At 37.4% G+C, this 21,507-nt stretch overlaps 1 protein-coding gene across 2 annotated transcripts in view; it reads left to right on the forward strand.

The window, feature by feature from the left end:
- The window catches only part of CLIC4 (chloride intracellular channel 4), an 86,222-nt gene that overhangs the window by 15,223 nt on the left and 49,492 nt on the right, over nt 1-21,507 (forward strand). Inside the window, exon 1 of one of the 2 annotated variants that reach the window (XM_067724527.1) lies at nt 1,520-1,541. The exons of the other annotated variant lie outside the window; for it this stretch is intronic. Coding sequence (XP_067580628.1) covers nt 1,539-1,541 — 3 coding nt within the window. The 5' untranslated portion in view covers nt 1,520-1,538. Of the gene's footprint in view, nt 1-1,519; nt 1,542-21,507 lie in introns of those variants that run through there. 2 annotated transcript variants of the gene reach the window in all.

Below are 21,507 nucleotides of genomic sequence, written 5' to 3' on the forward strand. Positions count from 1 at the left end.
TGTTTTTCTTGTTTTTTATTTCTTTGTTTTGTCTTCTTTTTCTTCTTATTCTTTTCTGTGAGAGCATAAAAGAAATAAAGAGGGATAATCTAAAACATATAGGATCTAGTGGTTCTGCAGAAGTACTTTTGACTTATGGATCTTGGCATATATATAGGTTTCACTTAGCTCCCTGTGCTACTACATTTCACTGTTCTTTGATTTTTTTGGTAAACTTTGGCATGGCTGTAATTGATAGATGATGTAAGGATCATAAAGTGACTTAAAAATCCTTCATTTTATAATGTTATAAGCATTTTGAAACTACTTAATTTATTCCTATATAAGATAGAGTACACTGGTATATAAAAATGAGCAGTAGGTTTTTGTTTTCCTATTAAAGTCAGAGTAATAGTCGTAAGATAATAGGTAGCATTGAGTGCTTACTGTGGTTCAGGCACAGTGTGCCAAGCCCTTTACATATGTTAGGTAATTTAATCCTCATATAAACTCAGAAATAGGAACTATCAGTACTGTTTTACACATGAGGTTTAGGTCATTTCTTGTATGTGCTCACAGGGCTGGTAAGTAGCAGTACTGGGATTTGTACCTAGGTCTTTGTGATTCAGAGAGACTGACTCTTAACCGCTGAGAGCTTTTTTATTTGTTTATATTCTTTTTCTCTGTTTGAAACTTGAATTTTTACCTAACAGAGTTTTGTTTTCACTATTTGCTGTTTTCAGTCACCCTGAAAAATAAAAAAGAAAGAATTCAGAGAATGTTTAAGAATATTTCGAGAACACTAACAACCGGTGAGCCTAGATAGTTGTTAAATGAGTTTGGTGCTTCCAGTTCTCTTGGTTAAATTTGAAAGGAAACTGTAAACTTTCCATTACCTCATCTCTTTGCATTTTGGGGGCCTGGTTAATTAGTATTTTTAAAAGTACCTTAAGGGTTTATTTATAAACTTGTTGAGGGACTTGACTTGAATATCACATATTTGATTTTAGGATTGTTTTTTCCAATTTAGAAGTGTCAAACAGTTCCAAGTTTAACAAAAATCATGTATTAAATTGTTAGTTTTACTGTTTTTTTTTTCTTTCTTAACCTCTCCCTTCAGAGGAGCCTACACTAATCTTTGCATTGTTGACAGAAAAAAAGCAAGGAAGTTTCTTTTTGTGGAGAGAGGAAATGGCTGTTAGTTCAGGACTTTATCCATATTAGGTATAAACTAAATATAGATGTGTATTCCAGGAGTGAAGTCACATCTATAAAGTTTCTTAAGCAGAGCTAATGAGATCAGCCAGTGCTTTTGGATCTGGGTTTTTTCCTTTAATTTTTGGCTCACTAAAAGGTTACCAAACTGATTAGTCCTATGGTCAGCCTTCCATGTCCCTTAAGAATTTTTTTAATAAGGAATCTTCTTTTAAGCAAACATAACTTTAAACTATTCTGCTTTGTGTATAAGGAATAGTTACTTATGCCTCTTTTTTTGTTTTTTAGGGTGCGCTGCGGGTCTTGCGGATCTCTGTTCCTTGACCAGGGATTGAATCCCGGCCATGGTAGTGAAAGCCTGGAATCCTAACCACTAGGCCACCAGGGAACTCGCGCTTAAGCCTCTTTTTGAGGGGGTGCAATAAATATTTTAGTTTCTTGACCCTCTTGTTATTTTCCTATCTCTATTTTTTGTTTGTTTGTTTGTTTAGTTAGTTTTACCCTTAAGTCTTTTTCACACATATTTTTACTGTGAGGCTAGACTCTTATTGTCTTGTTGTCATCTGTTTTACTTAGTATCTTCTTGGTTTATTTGGTGTTTAATCATTAAGTCAGATCTCAGTGTGGCCAGGTAGTAATAGGATTCTTCTGATTGGTTGGTTAGAACAGGTATTGTAGTAGAACAGAATGAAGAAATCTCCCATTTCTGGCCGAAAGCACAGGTCGTTCTCAATAAGGACTTTTTTTTTTTTTTTTTTTTTTTTTTGCGGTACGCGGGCCTCTCACTGTTGTGGCCTCTCCCGCTGCAGAGCACAGGCTCCGGACGCGCAGGCTTAGCCGCCATGGCTAACGGGCCCAGCCGCTCTGCGGCATGTGGGATCTTCCCGGACCGGGGCAGGAACCCGCATCCCCTGCATCGGCAGGGGGACTCTCAACCACTGCGCCACCAGGGAAGCCCCTCAATAAGGACTTTTAAAAGTCCCCCCAAAGCATTCTTACCCACAATAAATGTTTTCAGTTCTTGTGCTCCTCCACAGAGCCCTTTGTAAGCATGCCAAAACATTCAGGCACTTAGCAATGTACTATGCTGCTGAAGAGAAGAATGATCTACCTTTATAGCATATCTTTATTAGAAATATTTTAAAATACAACTAACTCTGTAAAAAGTTTATCTTAACATATTTCAAGGGTTTTAGTTCATGAAACCAAATGCTCTCCAAGGTTTAGTTCAGGTATCTTCTGAATCCTTCTCTGATCTTTGTGCTTCCTCAGCAGAGCTAACCCTTCCTACCATCTGTCTGGAGCACCGTGCAGTTGCATGTTCTGTCACTCATCTGAATCATTTTCCTTCATATCATTGTTCCGGTTAGAATGTGAATTCCAGGAGATGAGGGGTCAGGGATTATTTTCTTCATCTTTTATTTCTCACCTAACACAAATCTTGTCATATAGGAGATAACTCATCAATTCAGTAAGTATCTGTTAACGTTTTGGGACAAATTGGTATCTGTAGTCTGGGAACAGAAGCAAGTAAGAGAGTATTAAGTCTGTTTCTGGTACTGTGTTCTATATTAACGCATAGTAAAATACCAGAAATAAAAATAGTGTTCAGTTATTGAATTTGAGACTTGTAATTTAGGTTTTATGACTAAGCTGCTCACTAGATAGATAGCCATTGATCTAAACTTAATAACAGATTGGTTTAGAGGTCAAGAATCTTCAAATTATATAACTGAAAGATCAGGTTTAAGTTGTTGTTCTCATCTGTAAAGTGGGTGTGTTTCTTAGAAGTGATGAACATTCTAGTCTGGATTTATTTTATGTACCCAAAGTAGCCTGAGTCTTGGGTGTTTAGACCCACACAGAAAGTTGAGACTTGAGATTTCAAAGTCAGGTCCAGATAATTAAATTTTCATAATTGGAAGCAGTTTATTAGAAAACAAATATAAATGGAGCCAATAAAATTTATCAGTGGGGTTTCCCTGGTGGCGTAGTGGTTGAGAGTCTGCCTGCCGATGCAGGGGACACGGGTTCGTGCCCTGGTCCGGGAAGATCCCACATGCCGCGGAGCGGCTGGGCCCGTGAGCCATGGCCGCTGGGCCTGTGCGTCCAGAGCCTGTGCTCCGCAACGGGGGAGGCCACAACAGTGAGAGGCCCATGTACCGCAAAAAAAAAAAAAAAAAATTATCAGTGATAATGGGGACAGTTTGCCAGAGAAATGAAAAATATTTCAAGAGTAAATTATTTGACTAGAAAGATACTGTATTTCCAAATGAACTACCTGAAAGATAAATATTTTGTTGTGTCTAAAATAAAACAGATAAAGCATTGTTTTAAGTTAAAATTTGCCTTTATCATATTTAAGGCACCTGTGCATTGAAATGGTAAGTAACTTTTCACAGCTGCGGTATGTTGTTGCATATACAGTTTTAAAAGAAACTTATTTTGTAATATGTTTTAATGAAAAATTTAAACATAGATAATCCAAAATAAAATACCAGAGTCATTCATTCATATGTTTATTGTGTTTGAGTATTTTATATTAAAATAGTCTATAGCATTTTTATGACTTCAGTTTTGCATTGCTTATTGTTGTTATTAATCCTTTGTTCTTAGTCATTTAGAGGTCCAAAATTTAAAATAATACTATAGTGTAATGAGCACATGAAAAGATGCTCAACATCGCTAATTATTAGAGAAATGCAAATCAAAACTACAATGAGGTATCACTTCAACCTGGTTAGAATGGCTATCATCAAAAAGTCTACAAATAGGGACTTCCCTGGCGGAGTCCAGTGGTTAAAACTCCGCGCTTCCACTGCAGGGGGCATGCGTTCGATCTCTGGTCGGGGAACTAAGATCCTGAATGCCGCGCGGTGTGGCCAAAAAAAAATAAAAAATAGAAAGTCTACAAATAATAAATACTGGAGAGGATGTGGGGAAAAGGGAACCCTCCTACACTATAGGGTAGGAATGTAAATTGGTACAATCACTATGGAGAACAGTATGAAGGTTCCTTAAAAAACTAAAAATAGAGTTACCATATGATCCAGCAATCCCACTCCTGGGCATATATCTGGAGAAGACCATCATTCGAGAAGATACATGCACCCCAGTGTTCATTGCAGCACTATTTGCAATAGCCAAGACATGGAAGCAAACTAAATGTCTATCAACAGAGGAATGGATAAAGAAGATGTGGTACATATATACAATGGAATATTACTCAGCCATATAAAGGAATGAAATAATGTCCTTTGCATTATGGATGGATGGGCCTAGAGATTATCATACTAAATGAAGTAAGTCAGAGAAAGACAAATATCGTATGACATCACTTATATGTGGAATCTAAAAAGATGATACAAATGAACTTATTTACAAAACAGAAACAGACTCACCGGCTTTGAAAACAAACTTATGATTACCAAAAGGGAAAGGTAGTGGGGAGGGATAAATTAGGAGATTGGGATTAACAGATACACACTACTATATATAAAATAATCAATAAGGACCTACTGTTTAGCACAGGGAACTCTATTCAATATTCTGTAATAATCTATATGAGAAAAGAATCTGAAAAAGAATGGATATATGTATATGTGTAACTGAATCACTTTGCTTACCTCTGAAACTAACACAACACTGTAAATCAACTATACTCCAATATAAAATAAAAATTAAATTAAAAAACACAATACTGTAGTGTAATGAGCACATGGAAAGATGCTCAACATTGCTAATTAGAGAAATGCAAGTCAAAACTACAATGAGGTATCACCTCAAACCAGTAAGAATGACTATCATCAAAAAGTCTACAAATAATAAATGCTGGAGAGAGTGTGGAGAAAAGGGAACCCTCCCACACTGTTGGTGGGAATGTAAATTGGTGCAGCCACTATGGAAAACAGTATGAGGTTCCTTAAAAAACTAACAATAGAGCTACCATGTGATCCAGCAATCCCACTCTTGGGCATATAACTGAAAAAGGTGAAAACTCTAATTTGGAAAGATATGTGCATCCCAGTGTTCATAGCAGCACTATTTACAGCAGCCAAGACATGGAAACAACCCAAGTGCCCATCAACAGATGATTGGTTTACAAAGATGTGGTACACACACACACACACACACACACACACACACACATACACACACACAGTGGAATATTACTCAGCCATAAAAAGAATGAAATACTGCCATTTGCAGCAACATGGATGGACCTAGAGATTATCATACTAAGTGAAGTAAGTCAGACAGAGAAAGACAAATATTATATGCTATCACTTTATGTGAAATCTAAAAAATAGTACAAATGAATCTATATATTACAAAACAGAAACAGACTCATAGACATAGAAAACAAATCTATAGTTACCAAAGGGGAAAGGGAGGGGTGGAGTATGGGATTAACATATGTACACTACTATATATAAAGTATATAAGCAACAAGGATTTACTGTATAGCATAGGGAACTATATTCAATGTCTTGTAATATTCTATAATGGAAAATAATCTGAAATATTGATATATATATATATAACTGAATCACTTTGCTGAACACCTGAAACTAACACAATATTGTAAATTAGCTGTACTTCAATTACAAAAAAAAAAAAAAGCAAAAATAAATAAATAGCTTAAGAAAAAAACCACCAGTGCTGTAATGTGTATCTTTATAGCCATTTTTCTGTGCATAACCACGTCATGTAATTGTTCTTTTTTGGCTGCATCAGGTCTTTGTTGAGGCATGCGGGATCTTCATTGAGGCACGCAGGATCTTTGTTGAGGCACGCAGGATCTTTGTTGAGGCATGCGGGATCTTTAGTTGTGGTGTGCAGGCTTCTCTCTAGTTGTGGCATGCGGGTTTTCTCTCTCTAGTTGTGGCGCGCGGGCTCTAGGGTGCATGGGCTCTGTAGTTTGCAGCATGTGGGCTCTCTAGTTGAGGCACGCTTGCTTACTTGCCCTGCGGCATGTGGGATCTTAGTTCCCCGACCAGGGATCGAACCCACGTTCCCTGCATTGGAAGACAGGCTCCACCACTGGACCACCAGAGAAGTCCCCATGTAATTGTTTTTAAAGTCCCTCACAAATCTCATTTATCCTCTGAATTCTTCATTTTCCTTTTATTTACCTGAAGTGTAATCTCTTTAAAAACTTTCTGGAGAATTTAGATTCTTTACAGAGGGAGAAATTTTTGACTCTACTGCTGACCTCTTGATGGAATTTCTAGTTAAAACTGCTTGGTCTGGGAACTTGTTGATAAAGAGAAATAGCTCCGCGCTAAAGTTAGGTAGTTGCTGTAAGCACAGATTGGGGAGGAGGAGTATTTTTTGAACACTTAATTGTTTTCTTTCTCTCCCAGGACTCTTTCTGAATTTAGTTTATACTACAGCATGTATATTTTTAACTTGCCCTTAGGGGAGGTAGGCTGCTGGATTTTGCCTTGCATAAGAATTTCACTCACCGACCCGCTCTAACATATTTGTCTTCAGCTGATAAGCAGGGGAACGCTGGCAGTTAGTGAGTTTATCTTTGGTTAGAAGATGTTAAAAGAATGAGGCTTAGCCATTGAAAAAGTTTGAGATACATTTTTTTGTATGTGACCAAAGTGAGAATATGTAATTGTACAGGGCACCTGTTTCTTTTTTTAAATAATATAATCATGCCTTAATATAATAAACATTAATTAGTTTTCTGTGTTCCTGAAATTAACTCATTTAAATGTCACACATTCAAATTCTACATAGTTTTATCTGAAAATGTCTTGATTTCACTTCCATTCTTTAAAGATATTTTTGTGGGATGTAAGATTTTGGGGTGATTTTTGTTGTTGTTTTTATTTCAGTATTTTAAAAATGTAGTTCCATGTTTTCTGGCCTCCATTATTTCTGATGAGAATTCAGCTGTCATTTGAATCATTATTCCTTTGTATGCAGTGTAGTTTTTTTTTCTAGTTACATTTAGGATTGTCTCTTTTTGCTTTTTAAGCATTTTAATTATGATATACCTAGGTGTGACTTACTTTATATTATTCCTACTTGATGTTAATGGAACTTCTTGAATCTGTAAATTTGTCTTAATTTGGGAAAAGTTTAGCTGTTATTTCTTGAAAATTTTTTGCCTCATTCTCTCCTCTCCTTCTGAGACTCTATTTAAATATATAGACCTTTTGAGGGCTTCCCTGGTGGCGCAGTGGTTGAGAGTCCGCCTGCCGATGCAGGGGACACAGGTTCGTGCCCCGGTCCGGGAAGATCCCACATGCCGTGGAGCGGCTAGGCTTGTGAGCCATGGCCGCTGAGCCTGCACGTCCAGAGCCTGTGCTCCGCAATGGGAGAGGCCACAACAGTGAGAGGCCCGCGTACCGCCAAAAAATATATATATATATAGACCTTTTGATCTTTTCGTAGGTGTTTGAGGCTCTGTTGATTTTTTCACTTGTTTGTTTTTATCTCTTCTTCAGATTGAGTAGTTTCTTGCATCTGTCTTCACATTCATAGACTCTATTCTACTGTTAAGCTCATCTTGTGGTTTTTAAAACTTTTCAGATATTGCATTTTTTAATTCTAGAATTTTACATTTTATTTTTTTTGTGGTTTCTCTCTACTGAGATTTCCTATCTTTCTTTATCATGAGCTTATTTTCCTTTGTGTCCTTGAACATAGTTATAATAACTGCTTTAAAAATCCTTGTCTGCAAAATGCAGCATCTAGGTCTGTTTAGCGTGTATCTCCTTGATTATTTTTTCTCTTGAGAATGGGTCATGTTTTCCTGTTTTTATGGGGAATCATTTGGATTGTATTCTGATATTGTGAATGATAAGTTGTATCAGTAGAAACTTTGGATTTTGTTATGTTCTTCTGAAGAGTATTGATCTATCTTTCTTTCTCTCTCTTTCTGTCTCCCTTTTCTTTTTCTTCCCTCCCTCCCTCCCTTCCTTCCTTCTCTTTCCCTTTCTTTCTTTCTTTCGTTCTTCCTTCCTTCCTTCCTTTCTTTCTTCCCCTTCCTTCCTTCCTTCCTTCCTTCCTTCCTTCCTTCCTTCCTTTCTTTCTTTCTTTCTTTCTTCTCTCTTTCTCTCTTTCTCTCTTTCTCTCTCTCTCTCTCCCTCTCCCTCTCCTGAACTCAAACTGAAAAACTCTCTCTTCTCTGGTGGGTGGCAGCTCAAATTTCAGTTCAGTTCTTTTAGTTGGCCTACTTGGAATCTGCCCTGTGCATATGTACGCCAGGGATCAGCCAGATACCTGGAGAGAGTTTTGTGTAGATTTTAGGGCTCCCCCTCTCTGGTTCTCTTTTTTGTGGTGTTCGACATTATTTTCTGGTGGTGATGGTTTCTCTAAACTCTGTCCTTTGGTTCTTCAAGCCAGCAGGACTGTGAATCGTTCATTGGAACTTTAGCTGCCCTGCATGGCACAAGGTTAAAAGATAAAAATTGGGGAAACTTGTCCAGTGTATTTCCCTTGCAGTTATCAACTCCATCCAACATCTGCTTGCTTATGTTCATTCTCCAGTGTAGTTCACCCCAAGTGGTTTTTTTTTTGTCTAGATGTTATCATTTTTATGGGGGCAAAGGGTTGATCTTATGGGAACTACTTGGCCATACTAAAAGCTTCAAATTGATTTCTAAAATTAACTTTATAATTTTGGAATAGTTTTAGATTTATAGAATATTTGCAAAAATAGTGTAGAGTTCTCGAATTGATTTTAAATGAAAATATTTCTAAAATATACTAATATTTCCTTGACTTCTTAAAATGCTGAATTTAACTGTCAGTGTCAGCATTCTGAATACAAATTCAGTAATGCAATGATGGCCTAAGGAACTATTGAGGTATGTAAGACTATTTTTGCCTTTCTGCTAAATGGCCTCAGCGGTTGTGCTTTTTGAATCTCCTGTGTGTATGCATGCATGGGTACGTGTGTGTTTCTGTGTGTTTTCTGTCTTCCTTTGTCAACTGGTCTCTATTGATGCAGCCCATTTCCTTTAATTTTCTATTGTAATCTTTTGTGCTTTGGGTAAGCCAGATAAACAAACTTGTTAAAGTTTGTTTGAAATAAGAGTAAATAATTTCTGAGAGTTTGAATGTTGAGTTGATGAGTCAGGTACATGACCTTTAGTACATGGTCTTGGTGACATACGTTAGTGTTTGTTGTTCAGAGGCTTTTCCTCTAGCCATGTGCTGTCTACTATGATATGTGGCTAGCCATATGTGGCTATTAAGTGCTTGTTTGAATTGAGATGTACTCTAAGTATAAAACATATACCAGATTTCAAAGATTTAGTACAAAGAAAAGAATGTAATAACTTTATGTTGATTATATGTTCAAATGATAATATTTTAGATATATTGAATAAAATATTTAAATTAATTTCACTTTTTTTTTCTTTTTAAAATATGGCTGCTAGAAAATTTAAATAACAATTCTGGATCACATTGTAATGGTTGTGGTTCAGGTAACTTATCTTACTTGATAATAGTCGTGTCCATCTGTGTGAGTTGGTGGTTGTACCACACAAATCATGAGACTAACAGGTACAATTCCAGCATTTCCTTCTTATCTTGGCGTTAGAAACCGTAAAAGCGGTTAACAGCACGGACTTATTAGAGTTCAGACTTCAGTTTTACCACTCCTCAGTTGTGTGACCTATGGCAGGTTACTCAGTTTCTCTAAATCTCAGTTTCCTTGTTTGAAATATGAGGAAAACAATACCTAACTTCATGTGGGTATTGTGAGGATTAATGTATCTATATAAAGCCCTTTCAAATAGTGCATGTTGAGTGAGAAATCAGCTGCTAAATTAAACACTGGCTATTAACTTGTTTGCAGGCAATTTTGGCAGCATTTTCATTTATTGTAGTTGATTCTTATAGGGAGTAGAGTCAAGGTCGATCTGGACAATAAAAAGGGTTATACCTTTGCTATCTTTTTTTTCTTTCTTATCGTGCAGTATTTTTAGTTATATGGGTTATAATTTGTTCTGAAGAGGTAATAGACTTTGTTCCTTCTATTTTAGGCTTTTGATGAGTGAATGTAAACATTCCAGCAGAGCTTGTTTTTTCCATTATGGTTCTGTTGTGCTTAGGTGGAAAGTCCGGTCATTGTATATCTGGCACTTAGTTTTAACAAACGATTCTGGCTGAAACATTTCAGATTTGATTTTAGTATGGATTAGAGCCTTTGTTTTCATTTTCAGCATACAGTTCAAATATGTAACAGAGAACAAAAGTAGTACTTAGTAGAATCTTTTTCAACTGTCATTAATTCCCTATGTTATTTCCATTAGTAGTTTTTGAGTAACAGCTTTGTATTCAGAATTTCTTTTGAATTCTTCATAGTGCTTGAAAAAAATGCTGTCGTATTTAAACAGCTTAATATTTTGACAGTGATTGGGGCAGGAATAAGATTATCATGTATAAACATTTTCTTTAAAAACTTTCTTAAATCTAAAAAAAAACAAAACAGTACAGAGGTCTATAAAGTTAATACCCCTGTTTCTACCTTTCCCCAAGTCTGTCCTGAGATATAAGCAATGTTAATTTTGGTTTGTAGCCTCCCACACCTGAGAAATATTTTCAAGCCAAGATTATAGCTCTGTAGTTATCTCTTGAAGGGATTTCTCTTTCTCTCCTTCAGCAAAATATAGGCAGACAAACCCTCACCTCCATCTTGAGGCTTTTCTCTACCTAGTTGCTCAAACCAGAAATCTAGGAGGTACTTGATTTCTTTCTTTCCCTCAGTTACCACATCCAAACCATCCACAACTCTTTAGGATTATACCCTTCCCAGTTCAATGTAATCTATGCATTTCTTTCTATCTTCATTGCCTCTACCTAATCCAAGCCACATTCCACTGGGACTATTACAGTAGGCATCCCAGCTTCCATTATTCATCAGCTCCATGCCCCCAACCTGTTTTCCATATGGTAGCAAGTGTTATTTATTGTCTTAGAATTGAAATCCGATTTTACCTTCATATACCTCCGCCCACCAAAACCCTTCAGGGGTATCCCATTATCCCATTCTGTGGCATATTCTCCCCTCCCAGCACACACACACACACACACACACACATGCACGCACGCATGTGCGTGCTCCGTGAAGTAAGGAATATATTCTCTACTTGGCACATACTTTGTTACCAAGCACTTACCACATGCTGAGCAATATTATAAGAGATTTTGATATATTAACATTTAATCTCATAATAATTCTGTGAAGTAGGTATTATTCCCATATTACATATGAGGAAACTGAGTTCCAGAGAGGTTAAGTGCCCAATATCATACAGGTGGTTAAGATGAACCCATATATCAGCCCAGGCTTTCAGCCTTCAGAATCCTTGCTGTTAACCATTGTGTTGGATGATTTCTTTTACATAGTAGGTACTTGGTAAACATTTGTTAAACGAATGAAAAATTATTCCCTCTGTGAATGTAAGTTTGAACTCCTTAATTTGGTCTAGAAAGTCTTTCATGATCTGGCCCCTCCCAATACCACTTTCTCTAGTACTTATAGCAATCTAGTCATACCGGCTCTTTGCGGGGCTGGCTTCGTCTCATTCTTTAGGTCTAAGAGATCTTTTATGACCATCTTATCTAAAGTGGGTGCTGCTTGTCATCTCTCTTAGTACTTTGTTTCCCTTTAGGCACTTACTGCAGTTTAAAGTTTTTAACTTGATATATTTATTATCTGTTTCTTCCATAAAAATGAAGGTTTCATGAAGTCAGGTCTTATCTGTCTCATTCACAGCTGTTTCTCCAGTGCCAGCTCCCAGTGCTTGGGAGGATAGTAGGTCCTCAGTAAATATGTATTGAATGTTGAATAAATATACCTGGGTCCTAGGCAAGGAGGTGTATAAAAGGTGTTCTGTGAATGAGGAAATACAGCCCATAGCTTGAACTTCAGTGGCAAGTACTACACAGACTACTGAAATCCTAGAGTGAAGTCTAAATGGCAGCCTATGAAAATAGAATTAATTGTAGACAAACCAGAGCCCTGGTTATTATACCTCCTTTCACTTATATTGAGAGTTTTCCTTTTTCATTCCTTACCACACTTACATATTTTCATTCTTCCTGCTAGTCTTAATTGGAGACAAATAGAGATATTGGTTTGGATACTTATGATTGTAAGTAACAGAAAACTTTGCCCCAAATTGTCTTGAACCACTAAGGCAGCGTATCTAAGAAAGAAGTCTAATAGGAAGACTGGCTCCCTTGTGATTCTTTTGGATCTGTCCTCTTTTGGTATTGGTTGCAGCCTCAGGCAGTATCAAGTTGGCCACATCAGCCACAGTTTTCTCATCGAAGGGTTTCTTCTTCTGCTGTCTTTATCTTAAGAGTGAGAAACTTTTCTCAGGGGACTGTTTTGTCGATTAGAACTGAGTCACATGATTACAGTAGGTCTGTCACTGGCAAGAGGACTGGAACTATCATGACTGGCTTAGAATCAGTCAAGATTTACCCCTAGAATTGGGGATTGGGTTATCATCTCCTGTATCACTTGGGGGAGGGAGGAATGGATTCCTGATAAAAAAAAGTTGCAAGTTCTACCAGCAAAAGAAAGGGGAGAATGGCTCTCGGGCAGGCAACTATCAGATTTTGCTGTGTGGCTTCTGTGGTTGGTTAGCTCTATCCCAAGGTGATTTGGAGACCTAATTAAATTTTTTGAGAAAACTTATTAAATCAGAAAGATTTAACTTAATAAGTTTTTTCTATACTGATAACCTTTTTTTGTAATTCAAAGGCTTTCACTGTTAGTAATCAACAGAAAGCTAATAAATAGTAAGGCATCTGCAGTAGATGAAGTCCTATAGAAAGAAAAAAAAAGTACGGGGTGTCGATAAGTTTGTAGTCTAGTTCAGGAGATACAGTGCAGAGATATGAATATTAAAGTAATAATTCACAGTAGTGATTTAAGAGATCACAAGGCAAGTCATGATTTTTAAATTTTTTTTATTTTATTATTTTTTTTTGCGGTACGCGGGCCTCTCACCGTTGCGGCCTCTCCCGTTGCAGAGCACAGGCTCCGGACGTGCAGGCTCAGCGGCCATGGCTCACGGGCCCAGCCGCTCCGCGGCATGTGGGATCTTTCCGGACTGGGGCACGAACCCGTGTCCCCTGCATCGGCAGGCGGACTCTCAACCACTGTGCCACCAGGGAAGCCCCCATGATTAATTTTTAAAAAATAACATAGAGTTGCTGTTCCCTGGGCGTTTGTAAGAGATGCAGAATCTTGGGCCTCACCCTGGATCTACTGAATAAGAATTTGCATTTTAACAAGATCCTCTGCTGATTTATGTTGACAATCAGGGTTTGAAAAGCTGGGCGGGTAATTGGACAGGTAATTGGTTTGGGCTAGAGTGATTTAGAAAGTTCTCTTGGGGGAGAGGCTTGAGCTTGACCAGAAGGGCAGGTGCAGCAGGGGCATTTCAGTTGGAGGATAATGTGATTTTAGTCACAAAAGTGTCCAGATTTATGCTGACTATTGTACAGGATGAATGGGAGGGGATAATGGAATAGTAGTATGGACACTCAAGGATATTGGTGGGGAAGGCAATAGGAAAGGAGGAGAGAGACCTTTTTCAAGACCTCATTTTTAAAGGCTATTGTACATGTTTACAAGTTAAAAAAATTAAATTATTAGGTATATTAGTTGAATCATAATTTGATCACTTACTGAAGGAAACAGAAACAAGCAACCTTTGAAACTTCTGGAATTGAATTGTCACTCCCATTTGACAGGTTTAACTGTGGATAGTTGTGGGAGGGCTTTTTCACTAAACCTTGACATTTAGCTAAAACAATTGGCTAAATTGTGTATCTTAACTATTTCTTCTAACAGCATTCAAGTAACTTTGCATCTTGATGACTTTAGTAATAACTATAGATTTTAGTGGGTTATTTCAGATAGGTAAGCATGATAAATTTTGGCTGTCCTTTAATTGTTCCCTCCTTGTTTAAAATTTAAGAATAAAGTGAAGAGACATATTTGTATAGTTTTAAATGATTTCTCAATTCACAGTGATTTAGACTAAAGCAAGAGAACATCAAGTCTCCTGTTATAAGTTGAATCACCAACTCAGAGGAGGAGACATGGCAAGCCCTTAAGACTAAAACTCACAAAATCATGATTTATTGGGGGATGTTTATGAGAAAATGCTAAACAAGTATTATTACAGTTGTGATAAAGTTGGGGGGTATATTTTGAGTTTCACTGTATCCTATAGTGACATTTTTACTTTGTGTATTCTCAAATTTTTAAATTATTCAGATTAAACTTTGTAGACCACAGGTAATACAAAAGCAGGAACCATGTCTTTTCTTGTTTATCACTGGATTTTCATTGTTTAGTGTAGGTCCTCACTTGGTTGATGAATGATTAAAAAATAAAAATTTTAATTAAAAAAGACTTATCTGCCCTTGGAGATAATACATAAATGACATAATAAAAGTGGGTTTTAATATAGTTAGAAACTATTTAGAATGGAAGTGGAAACTAGATTAATAATTGAAAAAAACTTTATTTGGAAATAATTTCAAACTTACAGACAAGTTATAAGAATAGGAACAGTACAAAGACACCTTTTACCCAGGTTTACCTATTGTTAACATTTTACCCCATTTGCTTTGTTATTTACTCTTTCTCTTGTAAGTTGTGTACATTGTAGCCCTTTACCCCTAAATACTTCAGTGTGCATTCCCTAAGAGTAGGGATATATCTTGTATTACAGCATAACAGTTATTAACTCTGTAAATCAGTCTCCACCATACCCCCCAACCTCCCCTTTCCAGAATAGGAAACTAAGACCCAAAGAGATTAAGTGATTTACCCATGGTTATATAGTTTCTCAGTGGAAAATGCAGCCTATTTTGCAAGTCAAGTATTGGTTCTCATCCCTAAATCACAGCAGTATCTTTTCTTTTTTCTCTTGACAAGTCAAATCACTTAACAGTATAATAAACTAATTAAAATTTATAATTGTTCTTCTAAAACCAGATATAGCCATCCTGCAGCAAGCATAAAGGACTTGATCTATAAAGGACTCTGGGTCATCATAATTGTCCTTGACATTGTATTTGGTCTTAAGATAAGCTGGGGCATCTCTGGTGGTGCAGTGGTTGAGAATCCGCCTGCCGATGCAGGGGACACGGGTTCGTGCCCCGGTCTGGGAAGATCCCACATGCCGCAGAGCGGCTGGGCCCGTGAGCCATGGCCGCTGAGCCTGCGCGTCCGGAGCCTGTGCTCCGCAATGGGAGAGGCCACAACAATGAGAGGCCCACGTACTGCAAAAAAAATAAATAAGTAAAAAATAAAAAAGAAAGAATAATAAAAAAAATAAAGAAACATTAATGTTATATTGTTTTGCACTAAAAGGTACTTGCCTCTGCTCCTTAGTTTTTGTGGAATGAGAGTGTTCTTGAATTTGAGTGTCTAGGTTTTAAGGGGCTCTAGGCTAGTTTGGTTTAAGTAACTTGGCTTTTGCCAAGTGTGAGGCAAGGTAGCATAGTGTGGCATTACTTAAGAGTATGAGAGGAGGCTGTTATTTATCAAAACTGACCCTAACAAATGGTGACTAGGTTGCTGGCTTACAAAGAGCAGAGTCCAGAAGGCATCATGAGGAATTCAGAGTTTAACCATGGAGTAAACATCTTTCCAGTCTTTTTTTTTTTTTATTTTTTGGCATGTTTTTCCTCCATGTCAGTGTTTACCAAAATATGGTCTGCCTACCAAACGCATCAGAATTAGAATTGTTTGGAGAGCTTGTTAAAAATTGCAGATTCCTGAACCCTACCACAGACATACTGAATTAGTGTCTGGAGGTGAGACCTAGTAATCTGTGTTTTAAACCCATTTCCTTATGGATTTTTATGTATCCTAAGAGTTCTAGAATCCTGCTCCTATGTAGGTGTCTTTCGTTTTCAGGGCTTTTCCACATTCATTCTATAACTTGTGTTTTACCTAATTTTCATATGTTTAGGGTGGGAAGGTTTTTGATTGCTTGCTTTTTTGTTGTTAAATGAAAGATTCACGTGCGTGGTACAAATATCGAAAAGTATGAAAGTGTATACAATGCACAGTTCCCTCCCCGTTCCCCTGTTGTAGAGCATTGTGCTGTTCTAAGCCCTTTAATATAGTAATTCATTCAGTTCTTCCAAACAATCCAGTGAGGTAGGTCATGTCACTGTTCCCATTTTATAGAAGACAAAAACAGGCCCAGAGAGGTTAAATCACTTTTTCAAAGTCACACAGCTAGGAAGTGCTGGAATTGTCTGGGAGTCTGGCTCTTAACTCTTAACCACCATCCTCTGCTGAGTGAGAGGATATAGGATTAACTAGATTAACACATGTGAAGAGCTTGTTTTGGGAGAGTATAGAGTTCATCTTCAACATGGTAAATGTTTCATATGAACTGTAACAGCCTACCCTGGAGTTTCATCTAAGCCTGGTATCTAATCCTTATGTAATTTCGAACTAATCAGTTCTCTAAATTGCACAGGCTCTCTTCTGGAGAGTAGACTTCATGAATTGGTGATACTGAACAAGAAAATGGTAGCAACTGAGGTCCTTTCAGTGTCCTGTCATTGGCTGTCTGTCTTTTATTTACATAAAATACATCCCAGGCAGAGCTTGGGATACGGTAATTCTTCCATTACATATCCTTTGCTTTATTTATAGAATTATTTCTATGATATGGTTATGGCCAGGAAACAGTGATACATTCTTTACATGGCCAGAGATTTTTGACACCTTCTCAAATAGAGGATATCTTTGCTGAACTCCATTTAGTGGAGTATTTAAACTTTATATAGACCATATTTCTTAAAGCATTAGGGCATAATATATGTCATTTGGAAGAACTTAACGTAGAAAATACTTAGATTCATTCCCTTCTCTTATTTTCTAAATGATAGAACCTAGGGATTCTAATGACAGTGCTAGAACTGAAGAACCTGTTGTTAGGCCTTGAGTTCTGTGCACGAAGTATCTTTAACGTCAGGTAACATTTACTGAACTCTTACCATGTGCCAGGAACTGTGTGTACCTTAACTGATTTGATCCTCATGATATCACGTAAGTTTCACAATGTTAAGTATTTTACCAAAGGTCACACAGCTAATACTTAGTGAAGTCAGGATTCAAATCCAGATGTCTTAATCTAAACATTGTTATTTCCTCCATACTCTGCAGACCCTGTAGAAGGATAACAGCTTATTAAACGTGTGGACTCTAAACCTTGGTTCCAGCATGTTTAGCAAAAACTCTGAAGAAATACATAATAGAAGCCAGGTGACTTCGCCCATTTATTGTGTTGTTTTGTGACTTTTTAAGTTAATCTAAATCAAAGGAAGCCATTTTGTGAATTTAGACAGCTAATTTAGATAGAAACCACGTTAAAGGTAAGTGAGCTCTTAAAGTTTTAAAGTTCATTCTTTCAGCTACACACTATTCTCATACCTTCCCTTGAAAATATGTCAAGGAAAATATTGATAAGTTAATGGTCAGGAGCCCATTCTTACCTTCAGTTCCCAGCTTCTCTTTCTCTTCCCCTAGTCATAGTCATCCCTCACCCCCAGTCCCTTAAACACAAAGAAATAAAGAGGACCAAGTTAAAGCTCTCTTTCTAGGGTGTTTTTTTTTTTTTTTTAATTTAGTTATTTATTTTTGGCTGCGTTGGGTCTTTGTTGCTGCACTTGGGCCTTCTCTGGTTGCGGTGCATGGGCTTCTCATTGCGGTGGCTTCTCTTGTTGCGGAGCGCAGGCTCTAGGTGCGTGGGCTTCAGTAGTTGTGGCTCGCGGGCCCTAGAGCGCAGGCTCAGTAGTTATGGTGCACAGGCTTAGTTGCTCCATGGCATGTGGGGTCTTCTGGGACCAGGGCTCGAACCCATGTTCCCTGCATTGGCAGGCGGATTCTTAACCGCTGCGCCACCAGGAAAGCCCCTCTAGGGTGTTTTAAAATCTGACTATTCTGAAAACTGATTAAACTGGGTTTTCTAAGTGAGCAGTTCCTTAACCTTGAATTAGTAAAACATTAAAATATTTATGGCACCTACCACTGACCCCTGTTCTTCAATGTAGGAGTTAATCAAGTAGTTTCTGAATAAATAGTGGTATTAGGCAAGTCAAGAATTACAACAGAGGTGGGGCAGGGGAAGGGTGCGGAACAGTGAGTGTATGAGAAGAACCCTAGATAGCAAATTAAACAAAACTACCCCTTTTGTAAGAACAAAACCTAAATGAATGCCAAGATTCATTATTTGTCTGGAATTGGTGGTTATTTCTGTCAGTGGTATTGTTCATGTTTTTGCTTTGATTATTTGGATTTTCTAATTTTTAAGAAATATAGACAAGTATGTTTTCTGTAATACGAAGTTATAGTTTAAAAACTATGTATTGCAAATTAAAATTTTGTCCAGTATGTGATATTTATACTTGTAATCTGTGTCTATGTATTTTATTTATTTTTTTATAAGATTAAAAAAATCATATATATATATTTATTTATTTTTGGCTGAGTTGGGTCTTCTTTGCTGCGCGGGCTTTCTCTAGTTGTGGCGAGCGCGGGCTACTCTTCATTGCAGTGCGCGGGCTTCTCGTTGCGGTGGCTTCTCTTGTTGCGGAGCACAGGCTGATGCACGGACTTCAGTAGTTGTGGCACGCGGGCTCAGTAGTTGTGGCTCATGGTCTCTAGAGCACAGGCTCCGTAGTCGCGGCGCACGGGCTTAGTTGCTGCGCGGCCTGTGGGATCTTTCCGGACCAGGGCTTGAACCTGTGTCCCCTGCGTTGGTGGGCAGATTCTGTGCCACCAGGGAAGTCCTGAGTCTATGTATTTTAAAAACAGCTTTACTGAGATATAATTCAGATATTATTCAGTTCAGCCATTTAAAGTGTACAATTCAGTGTTTTTCTGGTATATTCACAAAGTTATGCAACCATCACCACAGTCTAATTTTAGAACATTTTTATCACTCCAAAAAGAAACCTTTTACCCATTAGCAATCATTCCCAACTCCCCTTTCTTTCCTCCCCTCTACCAGCCCTAGGCAACTGCTAATCAACTTTATGTCTCTGTGGATTTGCCTATTTTGGACATTTCATATAAATGGAATCATATAATATATGACCTTTTGTGACTGGTTCCTTTTATTTAGCATAATTTTTCAAAGTTCATACAAGTTATAACATATATCAGTAATGTATTGCTTTTTATTATCAAATAATATTCCATTTTATGTATATATATCACCTTTCATATATTTTTAATTTTGTTTTTTAATTTTTGTAAATTTTATAGAAATATAGTTGATTTGCAATGTTATGTTAATTTCTGCTGTACAGCAAAATTATTGTTATACATATATATATTCTTTTTCATGTTCTTTTCCATTATGGTTTATCACAGGATATTGAATATAGTTCCCTGTGCTGTATAGTAGGACCTTGTTGTTTATCCATCCTATATATAACAGTTTGCATCTGCTAATTCCCACTCCTTCCCTCCCCCGCACCCTGCCTTGGCAACCGGAAGTCTGTTCTCTATGTGAGCCTGTTTCTGTTTCATAGATATGTTCATTTGTGTTGTGTTTCAGGTTTTACATATAAGCGATATCATATGGTATTTGTCTTTCTCTTTCTGACTTATTTTGCTTATCATGATAATCTCCAGGTCTATCCATGTTGCTGCAAATGGCATTATTTCATTCTTTTTTATGGTTTAGTAATAATCCATTGTATTAATTTTGCTTTTCAAATTTAATATATCTGAGAAACCTCCACCTGGGAAGATGGATTAGATGGTGGTGGTGAGTTTCCTGGGTTTTTGCTTCATACATCCCAGACTTGGCACTATAGAACCCAGCAACCCAGAAACTCCCAACAATTGTAGACAGAAACAACAACAACAAAAACTCTGACAAAAGGCTGCTCTCTCTAGCCAAAAAACCAGGAAAAGGGGCAGCCTAAGCAGGACAGAAAACTTTCAGACAATAGCTGCTCTATTCCAAACACCACAGGAAAAATCTATGGTCCTGTTTTCCACCCATGCCAGCGAAGGCCGAATGGGTTAGCCCTGACTCCACCCTCTGGTGGTGTGATGTCAATTAACAAATCCTTTACTGATGGGCATTGGGAGATCCCCAGTGTTTTGCTATTATAAACAGCACTTTATTTTTCCTTCCTCTTGTATCCTTGGACATCTGTATAAGTGTTTCTATAGAATAAATTTCTAGACATGAAATTGTTGGGTCAATAGCATACAGTGAAGCCTTCAAAAATGACCATTAGATGACATTAAAATATGGAAATATATAAGAAGTATTAAATTTTCTATCTTCTTTCTGTTGTTCAGATTGGGTAATTTTTATTATTCTGTTTTTCAGTTCACCAATTCTTTCCTCTGTCCTCTCCATTGGCTGTTGAGCCCACCCTCTGAGCTTTTTATTTCAGTTATTGTATTTTTCAGTTCTTAAATTTCTGGTTCTTCTTTGCATCTTGAATTTCCTTGCTGAGGCTATTTTTATGTTTATTTTAAGCTGTTCATAATTGCTCATTGAAGCATTTTTATCACGGCTGCTTTAAGATCTTTGTCAGCTAATTCTAACATTTATGTCATCTTGATGTTGACGTCTTTTTTTTTTTTTTTTTTAAACATCTTTATTGGGGTATAATTGCTTTACAAGGGTGTGTTAGTTTCTGCATTATAACAAAGTGAATCAGTTATACATATACATATGTTCCCATATCTCTTCCCTCTTGCGTCTCCCTCCCTCCCACCCTCCCTATCCCACCCCTCCAGGCTGTCACAAAGCACCAAGCCAATCTCCCTGTGCCATGCGGCTGCTTCCAACTAGCTATCTACCTTACCACGTTTGTTAGTGTGTATATGTCCATGACTCTCTCTCGCCCTGTCACAGCTCACCCTTCCCCCTCCCCATAACCTCAAGTCCGTTCTCTAGGAGGTCTGCGTCTTTATTCCTGCCTTACCCCTAGGTTCTTCATGACATTTTTTTTTTCTTAAATTCCATATATATGTGTTAGCATACGGTATTTGTCTTTTTCTTTCTGACTTACTTCACTCTGTATGACAGACTCTAGGTCTATCCACCTCATTACAAATAGCTCAATTTCGTTTCTTTTTATGGCTGAGTAATATTCCATTGTATATATGTGCCACATCTTCTTTATCCATTCATCCGATGATGGGCATTTAGGTTGTTTCCATCTCCGGGCTATTGTAAATAGAGCTGCAATGAACATTTTGGTACATGACTCTTTTTGAATTTCGGTTTTCTCAGGGTATATGCCCAGTAGTGG

This window comes from Pseudorca crassidens, chromosome 2 (assembly GCF_039906515.1).
Source record: "Pseudorca crassidens isolate mPseCra1 chromosome 2, mPseCra1.hap1, whole genome shotgun sequence".
NCBI lineage: Eukaryota > Metazoa > Chordata > Mammalia > Artiodactyla > Delphinidae > Pseudorca > Pseudorca crassidens.